Below are 23,989 nucleotides of genomic sequence, written 5' to 3'. Positions count from 1 at the left end.
AATTAAAGTGAATTAGGATTTAAATGAATCGGAATTAAAAATGGATAAATTCATCTCCTGTAAGCAATAAATAGAAAATTCCTTCAACAAATATAAGACGAACTACTAAACGCATTTTAACAACCAAAACTTTCAAGCTAAGCATTATCAATTAAGCACTCTCTCTAAACTAAACATAATCATCTAAATTCTAAGTATTTAACATATCAACCTTCAACTATTCCTTGAAGTGAGACAACTTCGACTCGAGAAGTTAAACATACTACTCTTGGAACAACATTTGGTAATTAACTAAGTATTGTGAGGAGACTGCACTAATTCTTATGAATTGAAGAAAGACCGCATTGTGTTAACAATGTAACTTTATAGAATATCCTTGTAAGACGATGTGAAGTAACAAGGGGATTTTGTAGGACGATCTTTGTGAAAAATTAAGTAATGATCGTTGTAAAAGATTTTCGTGAAGTGGCTGATGATCTCACTTGTATATATATATATATATATTAATTAGGTGTATTAATATACATTAATAGATTTTTTTCCTTAGTAATAAGGAATTGAAACTAGTGAATTATAGGGATTATACTACCCATTAAACCACTATTATAACTCTCTCTACACTCTTAATTACTACTTTCACATCCTACCATTTATATTCGAAAACAATCTAGGCAACTTCAAATGACTTCAAACGTTTTAGCCAATCTCGTTGTGTTAATTTCACCTAAACAAGACCAGTAACATACTTTCAATGTGCACACTCTATGCAATTTTTAAAACAGATAAAAGTCTATTCGACCCCACCCTTTAATTTTTATATTTTTAACTAGCACAAGACCATAATAAAATATACACCATTTATTATTAGACTATAATATAATACAACCCACAAACAGCAAACCATCGATTGCAATTTTAAGTAAGGATCTCGACTGCCTTAAAGCTTTTGCCAACTAGTATTGAAGCTAAAACACAATAGTTTAATCTATATATTATATTATAATATTTTATTTATATATCAAACAACATATGGTTGTTATCATCATAATATGTATATGAAGAAGACATCATCATAGAAGAGACATGCTATTCATATTAGGTTTGAAATATAGATTATATATATCTATGTTTTTGATCCACTATAAAGCTAACTGAATTATTACGATTTTATTATTTTAATCTTCATAAAATTTAAAAAAAAAATTGAAGAAAAGAATCACTTTTGTTTACTTTTTTTATTTTTGAATGAAAAAATAAAATATTAAACATTTGTGGGGATTGTTGAAGATGAGAATGAATGTGTGAATGGTAATAAGCGTGCGGTGAGGAGAAAGAGTTGTCGATTTTGCATGTACGCTACGCAGTACGCAGTAGAAAGGACGCCTTTGAGGGGATTGCTGCGCTTCCATTATCAGATTCCTACTTGCCTCATGCCTGCCCGCCTCCATCATCTATGATTGAACCAACATTATTAGGGTGTCTTTGGTTCGCACATGAGAATCGGAATCGGAATGAGTATCAAATACTTGGTAATGGTAATGGATTTTGGTGAAAGTATTTTGCATGTTTGGTAGTAGGGTGGAGTGGGAATGATTATTAATAGTTTGGGAAGAGGAGGAGGGGGGGAAATGAAACCCTTATTTTATTAGGGAATGGGTTTTGCAATTAATGGGCAATCAAAACTCATAATAGTGTTCTAAAAACTTGTCAACCAAACAATAACAATGACTTTGATATCCATTCCTAATAGTTAATCCTGTCAACCAAACACACCCTTATTATTATTATTATTAAGGTAAATCGCGAGTCGTTCCGTTAGGTTCTCAGTTTGGATTCAAATTCTCACACTACTAGGGCTGAAATAACGCTTTAGGGTGATCGGTTGAACCAACTGAGGGTATGTTTGGTTGGTGGGTTTAGGCATAAGGTATGAGTATCAAAGTGATTGTTATTGTTTGTTTGATAGGTTTTTAAAATACTACTATGGGTTTGAAATACTCCATTAATTGAAAAAATCATACCAATAAGGGTTTCATTTCCCTTCTTTTTTCCCAACTATTAATAATCATTCCCATTCCACCCTACTACCAAACATGCAAAATATTTTCACCAAAACCCATTAACATTACCAAGTATTTGATACTCATACCGATTCTGATTCTCATGTGCGAACCAATCACCCCTGAGTTAGTCCTGTGAGCTGCGCAACATTATTTATATGCCATCTTATCTCATTTGAAGAACAAAAAGAAATGAAAAGAAAAATGAATTTGTTTTTGAAGGTTCTTGTGGAGTATGATAATAATACAAAGACAAAATACCCATCGTTGTTGTTGTTTTTATTATTAAAATGTTAGAAAATATTTTGTAATGAGTAAGTTAAAAATAATAAAGTTAACGGAATTTTTTTTTTGAAAATATTTCATTACTAAAGTTTGTATATAAATAGAAAAGTAAAAAAGAAAAGATGGTAACTAATTTTTCTATACCTCATTTTTCATAAGATATTCAAAGCCTCTACATAGATCTTGAAAGCAAAAGCCTAAAAATAGGATGAAAGCCAAACGACGTCGTCATACACACGATAGTGCTCGTAAGGGAAACATTTGCAAGGTATCTTCTGCTATCACAAGTAACTTCGTCACAACGTGATGATGATTCGCGAGACAAACTTCTGCAAAGGATAGGTGTTCTGCTGTCACGTTGGTCATCGCAACGCAAAGCGGTTCGTGACACACATGCTTCTGCGAGTTAATCAAAGCCATCACGAGGACGCAGCTCCAAAAATATAAACAGGAGAAATCAAATTTTATTTAGGGACTTTTGGACTTTTAGCCTTTGGGGACTTTTACACTTGTGTTAGTTACTTTTGTTTGGGAGAATTTAACTTCTATATTCAATTTTTCTAGTCCTTAGAACCCTAGAATTCAATTTTCAATTTTCAATTTCAATTCCAATTCCAATTCCAATACAAGTTCTAGTTAGATTCAAGTTCATTTTCACTTTGGAAGTAAGTATTGAAAACTTTGATTTGCAATTTCATCTACTAATAGATAAGTCAATTTCAATTTCATTTTGTTGCACTTTTGATTATTGTCTTGCTATTTTGATTTCTTACTTTGTGATTGTTATGGATTACTCTTTTGATCTTGAATCTATTGTCATTTCTAGCATAATCATGTATGAGTAATATAATTCTCTTATGAGGGAGAAAGCGACGTAGATTATTAGGTTCATGGAGATGTGACCTTGAATTATATTGGTTGAGTAGGAGATCAAATATGAGACTTGACTTTGATGATGTTAATTAATATGATTGTGTTTCGATTAGGAAGCTAAGTGATTACCTAATCTAGACTCGAGGGGTTAATTAACTTTGCTTCACCTTTGGAAAAAGGGAAGTATGAGATGCCAAGACCAACGTGTTTTATGAAATGCCTCTTAGATACTCATGAGTCATGAGAATAATGTCCTTTTAAGTACGTGTTCTAAGATTGTGGAAACCTTTTTTCAAAAAACAAAAAGAAGAAAAAGAATGGAAACCTTGAAAAGGTCTCCTTCCAGTTAAATGGCATCCGTCATCAAGCCAATTGGCTCTTTCTCTTATTTCCGATTCGGTTATGTTGCTTTGACCTAATCCAAGTTCCTACTCCCTTCCGCATTTCCTATTCTTAATTGTTATTTGATTTGTTACTTGCATCATCCAATGTTTGTTTAGGGTTAGATTTTCATAAGAAGATTTAGTGCTTGTGAGAGACATAAGCTTTGCATCTATCGCCAATCCTTTGAGAACGACAATCTCACCCTAATATTCCTTCAATCAATTATATAAGATACTATCAACACAATAAAAAATCTCTTAGCTTTTACAACATATCTACTCTTGGATTCTTGTTGGAAGGCAAAGGTACAACTAAGCTGTAGTTTTAGCTGCACTTGATGCATATATATATATGCTGGGGTAGCTTTGTATTCCTACAACCTGGCTTTGTACTCACTGCACAAACACTATATATGATTGTGTGATCGATCTTGTTACTTGTCCTATTATATTGGAACCCTAAGTGTCACGGGATGCTATGCCAATGAGTTGTGCCCACGACTGCATGCCAAAACATACTTCCCTATCTTCTCAACTTAATTGTACTCTTCAGCGTCACTCCAAACAACACTACATACACCACTTCTTATTTTAAACCACATTATTATCAATTTATGACACTTAAATAGCTAGAAGGTTATTGGCACAACATATGATATATTCATATTCCAAACATTATACATGCATTCCATTGGCACTTACACAACACACACACACACACACACACACACACACACACATTACACAACACACACACACACACACACACACACACACACACACATATATATATATATGCATGTCACCCTACTCAGAACTCAATCACGAATTTGGCCAAATCCGAATACCCTACTCAGAACTCAATCACGAATTTGGCCAAATCCGAATTGTTTAATTATAAGATGGCAAGGTGATATTTTATATGTTATTTTATTTTAAATAGTTACATATAACTGTACCATCCAAATATGGTTCGAGCTTTAGATAAATTGGGAGGGCAAACAATTCCACAAGGTTCCAATTAGTTTGACTTCTAGTATGTAGGAGTGGCTTATTAGCCTTCTCGATTATAGAAGATACTACTATGTTAAATAGAGGTCATGTCGCTATGATTCATGCGCTATATATATATATATATATATATATATATATATATATATATATATATATATATATGTATATATTAGAGCTTAATGGGATATATATTATATAACACATTAAGTTACAATACTCATGTTGCTTAAAAAATACCAATATATACACCATCTAGGGTTCTGAGTCAAGTATGAGTCAAAATGGCTACCATTAAGTTAACTTTATTGATTTGAGCCAATCCAGTATGGACAACATATCTAAACTGGTTTACCTCATTGTGATTTTTCCTGACTAGGGTCACAAGGTGAGCTTCACCCAGAACGCATTTTCAAATAGTGGCTGCAAGATTTTCCATAAATCAAAGAGAAGACAGAATTTTATAAGAGTATGATCCCGGCCTTAAGAATGGAAAATAAGAGCGTTTACATACTATAAGAATGGAATGATTAGACAATTAATCATACTTTTAATACCAATGAAATGATATGATACCAAATGGGGATGGTTCTTTTAATTTGAATCCGTGTTGTTCCAAAGGTGTAATTAATTTTAAGTGATTTGAATGTGGAAACTAACGATTTGATGGGCTAAAGAAGAAGTGTGTGTGATTGATGCTGGAAAGGTATTCATCAACTAAGTCTATTTTGTTTTTATTGCACCTTTAATTTGTTCATAAGTTAAAGCACGCATGTTACCCTCACCAACTTGCTGAGACTTTCCTGTTTCTACAGGAACTTGTTTGCAACAACCGTACCGCTCATTATATGATGTCTTTTCTTTCATATCCAAACTTTTCCTTGTTCATATTACTGGTCTACTTTGATATTCCTATTTTGCAAGTCTTTTCGTGTATTTCCCTAATTAATGAACTTTGTCGCAATCAATTATCAATTCATTGCAATGCATGTTACATTATATTATATTATTTGCAAGGTGCAACGAATTTTTTTTTCTTTTTTTTTCATTGAAAATGAATTAATATTTTAAAAATAAAAAATATTTGCAATAGTTTTAATGTCCGTTAAAAATTTCATTACAATATTCCCTTTGTAAAGGAAATAATCACTTTCTAAACCAAATATGTTATTTGTGCCCTTAAAAGAGATGGCTGAATAGGTGGAATATGATTTTCATACCAAAATGGCATAAATTCGATGGCACCCGGTTTACACTCTCACATGGAGGAGAGTGGGTTGGAGCCTCAAAGGAGAGAACTGTTGACTCTTTGTGCTTCAGTAGGTTGAGAAAGTAGCTATAACAGATACTACATTGTAACAGAGTCAGTAGTACTCAAAAAAAATTTCGATTATTGTCAACACGTTATCGGTCAACCCCGTTGCACAAGGTTTCCTAGTGTGATTTGAGTTTTATTACACAAGAGTATGATTTACTCAATGCACACCCTCATGTAATGATTCCGAGTCTGATCTCCCTCGTAACCCAAAAAAAAAGGATGTTATTTGTCTTCCTTTTTCCTATTTATAGAGGTTAATTATCCTATATATGTGCCATTGATTTCTTTGCCTAATGATAAAAATGAAGTCAAAAGGTTTGAATTTTACTAATTAGAGAATGTGGCAATTTAGTCTTGATTTATGGTGATTTTTGTCAACGTTTATTTAGGGTTTTGTAATTCATTTTTAATTATATTATTAGTTAATTGGTATTGGTACATGCATATGAATGATTGTAATTGTGTTAATAATATATTTATGGGCTTAGAAGTGTAATTATACACATTGTATTAAGCAATGAAAAAAACATAAACTCGTTCCCTTGTTCACACTAGCTAATATATGTTTAGACACACAAAAGTAGGGAGATCTTAGGGCAGTTGTTATACCTTCGACCACGGTCCACATTGCATTGTGGACCGTGGTCACTGATACTACATGTCATCTCAAAAGATAGTTCCTTACATTTGTTTTTATATTATCGAATGAAATTGTAATTATATCGAAATGTAACTGTAGTTGTGTTGAAATATAACTGCAGTGTATATGAACTGATACTGAATAACAGTTTCACATTTATGTTTTATATTATCGAATGAAACTGTAGTTATATCGAAATGTAACTGTAGTTGTATTGAAATGTAACTGCAATGTATATGAACTGATACTGAATAACAGTTTCACATTTGTGTTTTATATTATATATCGAATGAATTGAAACTGTAGTTATATCGAAATGTAACTGCAGTTATGTTGAAATGTAACTGCAGTTGTGTTGAAATGTAACTGCAGTGTATATGAACTGAAAGTGAATAGCGTGACACGAAGGTGGTTTCATCTGTCTGCTTTCATTAATCAAAACAACGTCGTTTTGATGCACGGCCCACAATCCATTGTGGACCGCAGTCCACGATATAATTTGCGATCATAGGGTGCTTAATTGTAATACATGGAAAAAGTAATTTCTCCTCTTAGACAAGATATCTCACATTATATGTGATAGGAATATATATTGGATCAGAGAAAATGTTAGGTACAACGTAACAAACCATGATAGATATATGTTTTATTAAATATTTTCTTTTTAATTTATGAGTAATATCAAAATGCATAAAATAATAAAGCTACAAGGATAAGAATAAATTATCAAGATCCTTCACCATCTGACATGACAATAAAACTCTTTTTATTTATCGATTACTATGAATTTAGCAACCCCGCCTTTCGTCAAATACAAATTATATATTTTCACATCAGATTGTGAATTATTTGGTGAAAAATTTTAATCCATTTACCCAAAATCTTGTATTATTGTTTTTATGTTCTAGCTCTATCATTCATATTTTTTTCCCATAATATTATATATTGAGGAAAGGGAAATATTACTTGTGCTTTTGGGAGTACATTCACTCATCATGCATCCTATACTAGGAGGCTACACCAGAAAGAAAAAGAGAGGAAAACAATTACATCCTAAAATCAATAATCAATAAACGGGTTAAGAAATACGGAGTGACATAAAACATGTCAAAATCTTGAATAATATTATGCATTACATTTAGATAGGCACTCAAATTGTAGAGTGAAGGACATATATTTAATTTTTGTGACTGCTATATAAAATAAAACCTGATTTTGAGGAAAGATGGAGGTGAGAAGAATAGAAATTGCAGAAAAAGACAAACACAATATAATTGAACCAAAGAAAAGACACTTTATAATAATGAAGATTGGTTAATGATAATCTTGAAAACATTTACTTTTTTTGTCTTGTTGGGAAGGGGTGATGACCTGAATAATTGAGCTAATTTTGCCCTTAATCAAATATATCAATCATTTAGATTAAAATAATATTATTTTATTTATATCTCAAATCACATATCATTGTGTTTTGTTTATATATGCATATGAATATGAAGAAGAAATTGGCATACGACAGAAAATTCTAATTGTTATATCATAGATCATAGTTTACATTACAAGGTGAACCACTAATATATAAGTTTAGTTTTAGTAAATTGCATGTTCATTTTTATTATATATATTATAATAAATTCATTTTAGTATATTCTTTTTTAGTATGTTATCTAAAAGTGAACATGTAATACATTAAAAAAGATTTTATAGTATATTAAAAATAAACATTCATGCATCAATAATATACCTCGTAATGGGATATGCATGGTCCACATTATAATTTGTCCAGAGAATTCATTATATATTCATGTTAAGAGTTGCAATTTAGGGGTGTGTTTGGTTAAATCAGGATCAAAATAAGAATCAAATACTTGGTAATGATAATTAATTTTGAAAAAAATATTTTGCATGTTTAGTAGTAGGGTGGAATTGCAATGATTACCAATATTAATATTTGGTTATGTATGATCCTATAATGGGAATAAATTTTAAAATACAAAAATAAAAACTTTAAGCCAATTGATCCTAATATAACGACATTCGATCCAAAGCATCAATATGAACCCAAAAAAAAAAATCAAAACAAAAACTTAAAAGCACTAATCAAAACTTAAAAATCATATATTACCAATAAGATAGAATGATATCCGTTTTTAATTAGGGAACGATGTTTTTAATTGAAAGGGTAATCAAATTTTATAGTTGTGTTTTAAAAATTGTCAACCAAACACTAACTATGATTTTGATTCTCATTCATGCATGGTGTGTAAGCTCATGAACCAATCACACCATTTGTATTTATATTTGACCCGCATACTGTAAAACTAATTTTTTTTTTTTTTTTTTGAAAACTACTGTAAAACTAATTAATGTTTTGAAAGGAGAGAAACAATAGAATACTTCTTTGAAAGGGACTTGAGGAACTGGATGGGCTAGTTTTACCTCGAATCGAATATAGTACTCATCACTAAGATTTCATGGACTAATATTATTTTGTTTCTACTTCAAATCATATAATCATATGTTGAGTACTATTGACTCTATTACAATGTAGTATCTGTTCATAACTACTTTCTCAACCTAATGAAGCACAAAGAGTCAACAGTTGCCTCCACTGAGGCTCAAACCCACTCCCATCATCCATGTGAGAGTGTTAACCGGGATACCGGATGCCACTAGACTACAAGGTCTTTGGCCATATAATTATATTTTAATTTGTAAGAATCTATGAATTGATCTCATTTGTATATCTGGGATAAGCAAGAGCTAAAAAGAATAAGGGAAGGGAAAAAAAATTCAAGGACATTATCGCAATTATTATAGTGCATTTAAAAATATTTGATTTTGTATTTGTGAATGACTAATAGTTCACACGCTTGAGTGCATTATTATACATCCTGATGAGTACATTGCCTATTATTTGTGAAGGCACTGTCAAGCATTTCTAAATGTACTGTAATAATTATAGGAATACCATCGTTTGTGTTTTTCATTAATTTTCAGCCATCGCTAAAAAATTGTTTAAAAACCAGTTAGTTTATCGTGCACTATGCCTATAAAATTTTAAAGTCTAAGCGTCAAAACTAAAAGGATCATAATAGTAATATAAGCAAATTTACAAAAAATCATTTTACGTACCCCAAATTAAACTAATACTTTTTAATACATTCGATAGAGATAGACTGATGTAATGCGAATCCAATCTAATACTTAAAAAAGTTACTTATTATTGTAAAACTAATTGATATATATCATTACAGTCATAATCTTTGTTGAACACAAAGAGAGAGAGAAAAGATGAAAAATTAACCATAAAATATTAGTTGAAAGTGAAGTTATATATAAATGAGAGGAGCAGTTGAGGGGTGAGGACCACCTGAAATAGGTGCAACATAACTTCATACTGTATACCCAAACCACAATTTATTAGCACATAGTAAATGCCCACACAGCAATTGCAGCTTTTGAAACCAACACAGATATGTTTAGTAAAAGCCACTCTTTTTGGACACACTCTCACACAACAACCCCCCCCCCCCCCCACATCCCCACTTGCTGCTCAACACACAGACAGCACATCTATGCAACATCCTGTCCTAAGATATCTACTCTTCCCAACAACCTTAACCCTCCCCCTAACCCAACCTCTTTGTACCCAGTTAAATATCATAATTACACTTTGTGTTGGTTGTGATGTAGGTCATATTCATCAAAATTTGTAAATAAAATATAGGGGCGGGTTGAAGTAAGATCAACGTTATCATGATAATAATGAAACAATTTCGATGAATTCATAAAGGGACTATGGTTGTAGGGACGTGGAGCTCGAGAGCAACTCGTTGATCACTCTGAAGAAGGTGGAGTGGGAATGTGAGAGATCCGTATTTACATATTACTTACTATTGCTGTTCGCGGATTATCAACTATGTTCATAAAAAGACAAATTTATTTGTTGACGGGTCGGTAACAAATGTGGTGGATGCCTAGTTTGATTTGTAAATTCTCACTGATTTGACTCGGTAGCATGTGGTGATTCATCCTTTATGCATGTGGACAACATTGGTGTGACGCAACAATATTTATTGTAATTTGTGTTCATTTTTTTCTTAAATCAGAAACATAAAAACAATATATTGTCAATACAAGATACATTTTACACACCCCGTTTACAAATCCAAAAACAAAGTCATGCATGGCATGTTTTTTTTGACTTTTCTATTACCCCAAAAAAAAAAAGTCTTAATTAAGTATCCTAGGAGGTATCTTAAGCATAACATGTTTTGTCCATCCAACTCATCATCAGCCATTCTAGGACCATGTTTTCTCAGCCTTCACATGTAACATCTGGAAAAAGAAAAGAAAAAGAAAAGAAAAGAATATGGTGTCTCCAATTCCACCAATCTCCTTCCATTGTGGCATTGTGCAGTCCAGCTTCAAACAGAAAAACAAAAATCAAGAAAACATACAAAAAACCATAAAAAAATGGGACAGAGAAAAGACAGACAGAGAGGGAGGGTAGGGGAGAGAATTCCAGCTCTATAGTCTTCCTCCCATTTATGCACCATTCATTGGTCATTACAGCTATTAACTGATCCAAAATAGTACACTCCTAATAAATAGAAAAAAAATAAATCTAAATTGCAATAACATTTGTATAATATTGAAATGATTTTTAATACTATATTATTGTACTTAATAAATCCCAAATAATTATTTTGGTAATGAATTATTCCAATAATACATGGTATAATCATGTGAAATACCGAATAATTATTTGTCGCCTCAAAAAGGTTGGAGCATGATTGTTGTACTTGAATGTTATAAATTCAAATTTTGTCAGCACTACTCTCTCAGTTGAGCTTCTGGAGTTGTGGTACAGGATTTTTCTGTGTAGTTTGCAAGCTATTATATAGGAGCGGATTCACCCTGTGTACACCCTTAAATAGTGGTTGCGGGTTTTTCTGCTTACTAAAAAAATTGTATTCGAGTGAGTGGAGCATGATTATCATACCTAGATAATCACAATTAAGTTGGATTGCCGCCAACACCCTCATGATCGAGTCCACCGCAGAAGGTTTTCAAGTTTATCCAGTGCACAACATTGTGTAGTAGTTGTATATTTCCCTCGTCACCCAAAACTGTACACGTAACGCACTTGGTACCACAATATTATATAGGATACCATTCTAATACAACCAACTATGGCTCATGATTATCGTACCCAATATTATTGAAACGATTTTTCAATGGTACTAAGTAGTAGGTACTATGAGATGATATACACAAATTTCATTGTGTTTTGTGTGGAATTATTACCTATAAGAAAAAAAGAAACAGATATTTTTCTTTGTGATATAAAATCTAATTAAATTATTAACACTTATATATACAGCCTCATATATGCCAGTAGGACTAGTTTGGTGGTGTCTGAATTGCTGAGCTGTGATGGATCTGTGTTACAAGGAAGAGTCTCATTCCATTGAGTAAAAATAGTAATACCCATCTTTTCTTTCCAGGTCATATGGCCAAAAAGGAGGCAAAAAGGCACAAACAGTCATTACAAATTTAATCAAAAAGACTCTGAAATGATTGAGTAATATAGCCAGTAAGCCATCCACTTTTGTTTTTTTATTATTTCTTATTATCTCTCCCAATAATGTTGTCTGTCCAGTAAATGTAAGTTTTGCTCCAAACATTACACATAGAATCATAGATCCTATCCTAGTAAACACCAAACTTTTCACAACATTCAGTTAATGCAATTGATATATATGAGCATAGTGATAGGATCTCTCCTTTTTCCCCTCCTCTATCTCCTTGTTTTTCCAAAAACATAGAACCAAATTCACATTTAGACCCACATCTTAAAATTTCTCTTTTTTACGTTAGACTATTCCTAAGCCCCCAGAACTTCTGTCCAAAACTTATTGGAGAAAATGTAAATCGCGACATTTGGACCCACATCTTAAAATTTCCTCTTTTTTTACATTAGACTAATCTTAAGCCCCAAAACTCCTGTCCAAAAGTTGCTGGAAAAAAGGTAAATCGCGACATTTAGACCCCCATCTTAAAATTTCTTCTTTTTTACATTAGACTAATCTTAAGTCCCAGAACTCCTGTCCAAAAGTTGCTGGAAAAAAAGTAAATCGCGACATTTAGACCCACATCTTAAAATTTTCTCTTTTTTACATTAGACTAATCTTAACCCCCAGAACTCCAGTCCAAAAGTTGCTGGAAAAAAGGGTAAATCGTGAGTCGTCCGATCAGTCCCGCGTCTTAAATTGTGTGATGGTGAAAAGAAATGGACTTTGGTGCTGAGCTGTTTGGCTGGGGAGAGAATCTTGAATTACTCTCTTTGGGTGTGTCTGTATTAGAATTTGTCATATTTTTCACCTGATAGATATTGTATGGAGTACTTTGTACAAAATTCTGAGCTCCCATCTTTGTTGTGTCATGCTCCCACAGCCTTTCTGCATCTGGGAATCTCATAGTACTCTTCAGGGAACATCCGAAACATAGATTAGTGTGAATGTTTTCGGGGCGAAAAACCCGAGGAGTGACATCAGAGTTTTGATTGATTTCTTGGTGTTGTTTTGGGGAATAAGAAAGATTAGATTCTTCAAGAATTGAGGGATTGATGTTGGGATTAGCATTGTTTCAAGAGTGAAGATTTTGGGATCTTTAATGTACTAGGAAATCCACAAGAAGCCATGTTGTACCTGGGATTCTCCAATTCAGAGGACCACCACAGCACTTGGGTGTTTTCTTTTCTTTTGAATAATTGAAGCTCATCAAGTACTTTCACTTATTGGGGGCTCTGCTCTTCAGCATTTGTGTAAATTAAAGCAAAATTGAGTATAATACAGTTTGATGTGTGGATATATAGTTCAATGTTCATCATCAGGGCAGTAGAAGAAGCTGAAGAAACGGATGATTTCTCGAATGGAAAGTTCAGTTGCAGCGGTAGCTGGAGGCGTCGGGGGAGCGTTAGTTCTGTTGGGAGTGATACTATTAGTGTGTTTTTGTATGTTTCACTATAAGAGATACTCAAACAGGAATTCAGACACAGCTTCCTCAGATCCATCTGCAGTAGGTATGTTTGTCTAATTGTCTTTGTTTTCTTATAAAAAAAAACACAACAACATAGTCCCCAATTAAAGCCTTTTTTGCTAAGTGTTTTTCTGCTAAATTTCCAAGCATTACAGTGGAGCAAAAGCGGGAAGGAGGGTCGTCGGGCTCATCTCAATCGACGACGCCAAGGCTGTTTAGGATGAAAGAATTGGAGCATGCCACCAGACACTTTGATGAGGCTAACCTCATTGGCTATGGCAGCTTCGGCCTCGTGTTTAAAGGCCTGCTTTATGATGGAACCATCGTCGCTATCAAGAGGCGCTCGGGTTCTCCCCGCCCTGAGTTTAGCGATGAGGTACATTATATTATATTGCACTACCAAATCATATGCATTCTCGATTTAATTTGCCTCTGGAAATGAGGCTTATACTAGCTGCATTCCCCGAAGATCGAGTTCTATGGCTAAATTTTGTGTGTTTGGTAACAGGTGGCTCATTTGCAAATTGTACAACATAGGAATGTGGTTAATGTTCTTGGATATTGCCAAGAAAATGGCTATCAAATGCTGGTTTTTGAGTATTTGCCAAATGGAAGTGTCTGCAGCCACTTATATGGTAGGATTAGCTTTAATTTGCATACTATATGTCAAATAATCAGATTGGTTTTTGATCTTAATTGGGAGAGACAGGAAGGGATTCGACGACGAAGCTGGAATTCAAGCAGAGGCTTTCGATTGCTACTGGTGCAGCTAAAGGTATGTATGCTGTCATTAAATCTGCAAAGGAAACAACATGGGATCATATATGTTTCACACAAAAATGTTTGTTTGGGCACAGGTTTGTGTCATTTGCACGCGCAACGCCCCCCGGTTATCCATGGCAACTTCAACACGGCGAACGTGCTGGTCGATGAGAACTTCATTGCCAAAGTTGCAGATGCAGGAGTGGCTAGGCTGCTAGAGAAGATAGATGATGATGCAGGGCCATCTGAGTCGTCGTCGAGCCGGGCAACTGTGTTCAGAGATCCAGAGTAAACCAGCCACACCCTATCTGCATTCATGTTTGTGCCTAGAAATCTAGCTAGCCTGAATTCTGGTGTTTGTCAGGGTGGATCGGAACGGGGAAGGGAGCGATGTTTACAGCTTCGGGGTGTTCCTATGGGAGCTCATAACTGGAAGAGAGGCTTCTCATATAGATGGCTTTGGATCAAATGAGAGTATGTTTCATTGGGTAAGTAAAAGAGTTTCTTGATTGAATATCAGTTCAAGATTTCGTGAACCAAAACTTACCATAGAGTATATGAATGAAGTAATCCTATTTAGTACTCCGTATCTACTGGACCCTTTTTTGACCATCAAGAATGCAATATATAGGTGTCTGTACACTTTTAATCCATTTTTTTCTAAAACATCCCCTTTGGTCTTAGTATTATTGTGACATGATTATTTTTTGTCCCTACCAACAAAACGTTAATACAAGGGCATTTCGGTCTATTTAGTTCTAAGTGTTGATTCTTTTTCCTTTTGTTGGTCCTAGATTTATATATGTCATCCCACTTTTAATTCTTTGTTTTTAGAACATCCATGTTGGTCCTAGCATTATTGTCTCTAGCTCACAAGGCAAATATATTTAAATGTCATTAATGCTAGAAACAATAATGCTAGGACCAACGGTGATGTTCTGGAAAAAAAAAAACAAAAAATGACATGATACATATAAATCTAGAGCAAAAAAAAAATTAATACTTAGAATTGAATAGACCGAAATGTCGTCATTGTATTTAACATCATTTAAACAATTTTGTTGACGAATGATGAAAAATGATAATGCCACAATAATACTAGAACCCAAGGGAAATGTTTTACCAAAACAAAAAGAGAAACTAAAAATGGATTGACACCTATAAATCCAAGAATAAGAAAATGAAATTAACTCTTTTGCATTTTTTCTATCATTTTAGTTATTGATTACACATTTATACACTTCTTCAACATTTCCTATATAAAAATCCCTCCATCTCCTTTTTTTATCTATTATGTCCATTTTGACAATTTTTATACTTAATTTGTTACATTAATATGGATAAATAAGAGTCATTTGTCTTATCATACGAGAATGCAAGACATTTCACTTGATGTGACAACAGTAAACTCAACAATTAATCCGTAAAAGGAATAGTTATTTGTCTTGTCGAGCTAAACATCTCACTTGACAATTTGACATGACAAGTTTCTAGGATAGACATCTTATCTTGTGAGCTATATTTCAGTAGTTACAAGTCCTATTGGTCTTCTTGATTTGGAATGCTTCACTATGAATAACCTGAACTATTTAGGGTGTGTTTGGTTGGAGGTTTAGGCATAGAGAATGGGTATGAAAGTGATTGCTAGTGTTTGGTTGATAGGTTTTGAGAATGCTATTATGGGTTTGGAATACCCCATTAATAAGAAAATCCATACCCTTATTAAATAAGGGTTTCATTTCACTTCCTCATTTCTTCCCCAACTATTAATAATTATTCTCATTCCACCCAACTACCAAACATGTTAAATACTTTCACCAAAACCCATTACCCTTACCAAGTATTTGATACTCATTCCGATTCCGATTCCCATGTGCGAACCAAACGCACCCTTAATTCCTTTGATCCTCACAAGACGAAGTTTACCCAGCACACACCCGCTACAGTTTCACTCACTACCCAAAAAAGAACATCTTACTTGATGTTAGAACAAGTAACGTAACGCATGCAACCAAACTCCATGCCATAATTTCGGAAGAACCCGGGTTCAATTTTCACAAGTGATGATTCCTCCTGGGCCAGCTCCCGGAGCGAACGTCCCCGGACCGTTAAACGGACAGAGAGAAAGACCCTGTAAATTTACCAAAAAAAAAAAAACTCCGTGCCATAAGCTCTTAATATGCAATAATGTTTGTTTTCAATTCAAAGGTGGAAGTGCATCTAAACGAGGATGATTTGGTGGATGATCGGCTGAAGGGAAGCTTCACGGCGGAGGGGATGGAAGATTTCATCAGGCTAGCCCTGAGATGCACCGGATTTCCAAGAAAAGACCGGCCGGCGATGGAAGCGGCGGTGGCGGAGCTGGAGAGAATACTGGACAAGGAGATCATGCGCACAACTGTCATGGGAGGAGAGGGCACTGCCACCGTTACTCTTGGAAGCCAACTCTTTACAAAATAAAATCAAATTATTAATTGTTTATTATATTTTAGTAGTACTAGGATTATATTATATTATATTATTGGTGCCATTTCATTTTTCTTTACATTATTTTAAGGTTTTCATAATGTTATTGTCGCCGTATTCGGTGGCCTAGGCGGGTTTGAAGGAACAATCTCCTTCAATTCCCGTTATTTTATGATCATATTTTTTTTTCGAGTGAAAGGAAAGCATCGATGGAATAGCAGAAATTGTGTTTTACTATGTGTCTATGTATGAATTGGAACACCATTTCTTTTTAGCAGTTTTAAGTTTACGACTACCGTAAGCCAAGTACATTATGGTTTGATTGCTGGCATAACTGTGGTATATTAGTCGGAACAATTATTATAAATATGATATATTGTAGTCAGATTTTACACGTCTATTTACGTGTTTGCTTCTACCTAAGAACAAACGCTTAAAGTCTTTTTTGGATAAATTAGGTTTGAATGTGAGAACAATATATAGAAGACATAATTTAAAATAGGAAAGAACTGGAGAAATTGAGAAGGTCAAGAAGTTTATAGTTGAGCTTGAAAGATTAATTTAAGTGGGAGGGGTCAAATATTTTGAAGGAATTGAAGAACAAAATTTTGATATTCTATATAATATTTTTTTAAAATTTAATATTATATATAATATTTTTAAAAAATTGGGGGTGGGGTGAAGGGGGGCAAGGCCTTAGGGGTGGGGGGCCAAGCAGTTACGGATTCAGAAAAATATCCCAGTGGAGGCGAAACATGAAAGTGGTAATGCCAAGTTGCTCCCTTATATAGGAGGTTGTGGCAGCGATATTTAGTCTTTGTGCTTCAAATAGGTTGAGAAAGTAGTAATGAACATATACTGCATTGTAATAGAGTCAGTAGTATTAAAAAAATAAAACACTTAAAATAAATATAATCATAAATATTGTTGGATATAGACGAAAAATAAGAGACATCAAAAGTCAAAACTTTATACAAATCATAATTAATTTGATAAAATAATTCAAATAGAAAACACATTATAAATTACGTATCTCATTATTAATTTTTAAAAAAGTTTACACACTGAAGCTATAAGGATTCAAACTCTCACCATTTCTTAAGTAAGCACACACACCTTTCAACTCAGCTAACTAGTCAATTGTCATTCATATCTATTTTCATATATTTATGTCTAAAAATGTACCATACATACATACATACATACATACATACATACATATATATATATATATATAAGGACTATATAGGGGTAGGGGTGGGGGTTATAAGGACTATATAGGGGTAGGGGTGGGGGTGAGTGGGGGCAGCTGCACTACTATGCATAGCAGCAGCTCCTCCCTCTTCAACTCTATATAAACTACTACGGAGTATTTCATTTCCATTTGTATTTGACTCTACCACTCACACCTCATCAGCACCATAGATATGATACTTCAACGTATATAGGATAGTTATCGTCTTGTTCGTATCGAATCTATGTCATCGTCGACGATTCACTGTCAATCTGAATAGTCAATTGAGCCGCTCGAACAAGAAAACCTTTCGAAAAATGATTTCTCGCCTCCCGTATTCCATTCCCCCAGGCCATCTCTTTTACGCTTTCACTCAGTTGTTGTTAACAACAGCTTGTTAGTACTGTCGAATCAGTTGTTGTTAACAACAGCTTATTTGGCCCTTAGTACTGTCGAACAACATCTTGTTAGTACTGTCGAATCAGTTGTTGTTAACAACAGCTTGTTTGGCCCTTAGTACTGTCGAAGCAGCTGGTCACCACCTCTCTTATCAAACATATTATAACCTTGTAGAAGATCGTGTCAATTCAAATTGAATATTTAGTAACATTTGATTTTTTTAGCGATAGCTACTTTCTCAACCTACTGAAACACAAAGAGTGCTCAAACCCACTCCCATCATCCATGTGGGAGTGTAAACTGGGATATCGGGTGCCACTAAAGCACAAGGTCTTTGGCTCTTTTTGTATTTACTCTACTCATGTTATTAGGAATAACAATATGATATGTAACTACTAGTATGTTTATTAATTTTCAAATGTGTGAATCTAAATACGTACATTTAGAATTATCAAAATACAAATGAATATATATTGCATATACCCGCTCCAAACTTGATTGATATTATCAATATAGCACTTGAAATCATCTTGAAACCAATTATACACATGCACACACAAATGACACAATCGGATGCAGGAATTCACTACTACCTCAACCTATTTCAAACCCGGCTATGAACTACTCAAACCAATCCTAATAGTGTTCTGGAGGTCTGGCACTTGGTATTATTTTATACGTTATCATGCGTGGGTAGTATTCCCATCATCCAAATTAAAACTCAAAAAATAACAATCAAAATTTAAATATTTGAAAAGAAATTAGATATAACCGAATCGATCCAATGTGCACACACGACCATACTACTCGATATTATTGTTACCTACCACTAGCATTATTTATAGGTTTAAGTATAATGAATATAAACAATTGATAGACATGTAGGTTTAATAGTTTAAATAACTCCGTATTTTCACATTTGAAAATTAATATGAAAAGAAAAATGTTGATAAACATGCTTTCTAATTTTTCATCATTTTTCTAGTGGAAAAAGAAAAATAGAAAGTTATGAAAAAATGAAATAGAAAAATGCACTAAACAGTTCAGGCAATATATAATTTCTTGTTTTTTTTTTTCTCTATTCATTTCTTTGTGGGTGATACAGGAAACTACTCATGCGATAGTGTGTACTGGATAAATCTCAACATATATAATACTTCACAAAAGGTACGAAGAATTTTTTATTTTTGGATGGTATTTGGTCAATTCACGGGGTCTTTGTCTAGTTCACAAAAGGTACGAAGAATTTAGCCCTATCCACTTAGTCATTCCTTGTTAGACTCTAAACAAGTTTAACGGTCCCAAGTTTAACGGTCCAGGAACTCTATACTCATACTCTAAACAAGTTTAACGGTCCAGGAACTCTCCGTTTAACGGTCCACGTGAGCTGGCCTAGGGGAAATCGTCACTTGCGGGAATTGATCCCGAGTTGTCCCGAAATTCTTTCCCACAAACAGAGCTCACTTGCCACTTGAGCTACCCCATTGGAAATTTGGAATGCAAGAAAAATCTTTAAAAAGTGAGTTGAACCCAAACCCAATATTTGATAATGGGCCTTTTCATGTGGATACTTATGTGGACTTGGGTCGGGTCCATCGCATGGATTAAAACGGCTTTTTTTAAAATCCTTTTCTAAACCTTCTATCAGAAAGCCCAACTAAGCGTGTAGCCCAATAATCAATCATTATTCCATGGACTGTGGTCCACACAGCTGTGGGCAACGGTCCAAAAACATTGATTACATTATTCTAACTCATAAAATAAATTATTCTAACACATAAAATACATTATTCTAACTCATAATATATGATCTTTTCTCTAAAATTTCATTATATTAACACATAAAGAAATTGTACACTTGTATTTTAAAAATAAAAAAGTATTTATACACTTGGATCCATGTAAGTGTCGTAGCCACATCAACAATAACCTGCTGAATAAGATATTTTGGACTTAATTGAATATATTTTGTCGTTTTAAAGGGCTTGAATGGAACTTGAATCACTTAAGAGGCTCAATTGCACTTTTCTATTAACTTAAAGGTCCTATTTGAAACTTTTTCCTATATTCATTTATTTAAATGAAATTCTCTATATGTGAAAGTAGATATTTTTTTTTTGAGTACTATTGACTCTGTTACAATGTAGTATCTGTTCATAGTTACTTTCTCAACCAAATGAAGCACAAAGAGCCAATATCATCTCCGCTGAGACTCGAACTCACCATTCCTATGTGAGGGTGCAACCGGTGAAAGTAGATATATTATACATAGATCTAATAAATACATTCGACCAGGATGAAAGTGAAAAGATTCAAATCAAACTTCTTAATTACTCTACAAAGTAAATTTTTTGGATTGATTAGGTCCTACAATTTTATTTTATATTTTTTTTACATGTGAAGAGGATTAATATTAATACCTTATGACACTATTTGGTAACATAATTAGCATATTAGTCAGTTTTAATTTATTTGACCACTATTAATTAGCTTTTTGACTTGATTAAACAACCAATATAAGTGTTTAGTTAATTAGCTTTTTGTAACAACTTATTGCTCCAAAACGTTAAATTCAAAAAGCCGCTTAAAGCAACTTTTTCAATCAGCTTTTTTGATAAAAACATTTTGCATGTAATCAACTATCAGCTAACGATTAATTACCAAACATCTTTCTACAATCAGCTAATGCTATCAACTAACTAATCAAACCTACTAATCCAATCAATTAGCAGCTATCAGCTATTTATCGAACACCCATTTATAAAAAGTCTCATAGATGCGCGCACAATTCAAGTTTCACCGAGCTAAGAATAATTTATTCCCAATAGAGTAGTGTCTTGCCTTCAAATCTAAGAAATAACTTATTTGGGTAAGATAAATGATAACGAATCATCACCGTCAACCCTATTTAATAATTGGGCAATTCTATTTTTTCAAATCTTTCGTACTAAATTGTGTCCAAGATAATATGTATTCACCTATTTCACTCGTGATATTTTCAATTGATTTACAAATAAAAAATGAAATAAAAGTTATGTAACATTTGATATGAATTATATTACTGAAATAAAACTTTGTGGGTGAAACAAAAATCATACCCAACACCCCACCCCCTATGTTCAGTTATTTATAATTTAAAAGTGACTTCTTTTTACTAAAAAATTGTATTAAAGTTTTGAAAAGAAATGTGAACTTTACAAGTTGGGTTGATTTTTTTTTTTTAGTGACGGCGAAAATGTGTAGTCACTACACGAAGTGTATACCGAATAAATTTCGCCTTACGACCTTAAACAGCAAAGGACACCAAAGTGGTAAATTAGTTTAGCTCACCTATAGCTGACCAGCTCAAATTAAGAAAAGTCAATAAACTGCTCTCATCGAGGTTAAACTTGTAACCCGTGGCTACAACTAAGCTAATTTATGTTTAAATTATTTTATCCAATGGAAGTTGGAAATAAAAACTTTTCATGCAACCATGAAAACTATATTAAAAGGCTCATGGAGAGAACGATATATTATTATATTATTAGAATTTAATCCATGTTTTCCCCATTATTGTTACTTATAATTTATTTATCTTTCCTTTATTTGATTTTATTATTTGCATTTTACTCAAATTTGTAAGACTAGATTTAGAAAACTTTTATTAGTTAGTGCTTAGTTTTGTTAATCAAAACATCATTCTTATGGGTTTGACGGTCTAGAAATATAATAATCTCTTTGAGTTTTAAATATTAAATTACAACAATTCCGTGCACTTGCAAATTTTGTCAAATTCATCTATGTTTTTTTTTTTTTTTTTGCTATTTTTTGGGGGGGTATTATCTACAAAACACACTTGAAAATAAAAGAAGAAAAAAAATCTCTTAGCTAGACAAATACCTCCAGTTATACAATTTAAAGAAAATTTAAAAAAAAATGGCGACAACATCTTATATATATCATAAATTTAAATCTTATACCTCATCATTTGTGTGAGAACATTTAAAACTTATAAGAAAATAATTACAGTCTAAAAAGTTTCATCATTTATTATATTATTGCACCTGATAATTATTTTTCCTAACACCCTAAAAAGAGACTGGGAAGAAAGGTGGGGGTCTACAAGGGAGCAAATCTCATATGATCGAATAGCTGGAAAAAGAAAACCTACAAAATTTAATTTTTTTTTTAATATATTATATTTCTTTAGCCTCACCTCCAACTTGACATGCACTCCTATCTTTGACTCCCTCCACCCTCCACGACTGAGTTTAAATTCATATCATATTATTTAAACACTAAATCTAATCATTCTTTTTATTATTTAAAGGTATTATATAATTCATAATGTATTTCAACCATGTATAAATAATCACATAACTTAGCATTTTTATGTTTATTTCAACCATGTATAAATAATCACATAAGTTAGCACATTTATGTAGATAATTCCGGTAGGTCTTCTAATAATTATCTTAAGGATCACATTTGTGTGAGACCATCTCATGGATCATTATTCGTGAGATGGGTCGGGTCGGATTGAATCAACATGCAAATGTCATACTTATATGCTCAAATGTAATACTAATTAGGAATAAATTTTTTGTCACTTATAAGGAGAAATATAACACTTTTGAAGAAAAATGTATAATAATAATTTTGCATTTTGATGTAAAAATATTATATTTTCCATCAAAAGTATTACATTGTCCATAATAAGTAATGTTCCCCTTACTTATAAGGAAAAATATAATACTTTTGAGGAAAAATGTAATACTTTTAAATCGAAATGTAAAAGTATTACATTACCATTATAAGTAACAAAAATTTTATTCCCGATTAGTATTACATTTGAGCATATAAGTATGACATTTGTGCGTATAAGTATCACATTTTTACATTGACTCGACCCGTCTCACGGTGAGACAGTCTCACACAAATTTTTGCCTTATCTTAATATTATAGAAAATTTAGAGCGTTAGATTTGTCAAGACTTGAACTCTATCAAAGCTTTTTGTTGAACTTGTATAATGAATTGCAATCCAGAAACTACACAAAATGTGTAGTTTTCATTCATGATTAGAAAGTGAATATTACTTTTCAAGAACTTGGCATGAAAATGTAGCCGATCATGGCATAATGTTTAAAATTTCTATTTCAAATTTGTTTTTGGGCGTCACATTGATTACGATGTGTTTTTCAACTATGGTATCAATTTTTATTTTTTTATTTGTTTAAAATTTGATTATTTACAGTTTAATATTTTGTAAATAGTATCGTAAAGAGTACACATCCATTCTTAATCAGTTTGGTTGATGTGAGTAACTGTTGAAACTTGTTCCTTAAGAGAGGTTGGAAATTCTAATTCCATACAAGTATGAAAAAATCAATCTGCCAAACACTTTGCCCATTAATTGGACCGGCCCAGTCTTAAAAGTCTGGAAATGCTTGTTATGAATCCTTTATAAGGTTTGAACTCGAAATCTTTTTAAGGAGAATTCAACTATTTTCATCACATTAGTATTTTTT

The 23,989-nt window shown here is 32.9% G+C and overlaps 1 protein-coding gene across 2 annotated transcripts; it reads left to right on the top strand.

Moving 5' to 3' along the window:
* Positions 1–12,878: 12,878 nt before the first annotated feature.
* On the top strand, positions 12,879–17,176 carry LOC116015162 (proline-rich receptor-like protein kinase PERK3). 2 transcript variants are annotated; one of them, XM_031255185.1, is made up of 7 exons: positions 12,879–13,660; positions 13,773–13,993; positions 14,126–14,252; positions 14,327–14,392; positions 14,475–14,667; positions 14,744–14,867; positions 16,588–17,176. In XM_031255185.1, exons 1-7 carry the CDS (start codon positions 13,498–13,500, stop codon positions 16,837–16,839), a joined length of 1,146 nt encoding a protein of 381 aa, XP_031111045.1. In that variant the 5' UTR covers positions 12,879–13,497; the 3' UTR covers positions 16,840–17,176. The 2 variants fall into 2 exon arrangements, with proteins under 2 accessions (XP_031111045.1, XP_031111046.1); XM_031255186.1 differs by having other exon boundaries at positions 12,880–13,660; positions 13,765–13,993.
* Positions 17,177–23,989: the final 6,813 nt, after the last annotated feature.

Source organism: Ipomoea triloba, chromosome 4 (assembly GCF_003576645.1).
Source record: "Ipomoea triloba cultivar NCNSP0323 chromosome 4, ASM357664v1".
In the NCBI taxonomy this organism is placed as follows: domain Eukaryota; kingdom Viridiplantae; phylum Streptophyta; class Magnoliopsida; order Solanales; family Convolvulaceae; genus Ipomoea; species Ipomoea triloba.
This window is presented reverse-complemented; position numbering and strand designations above follow the sequence as displayed.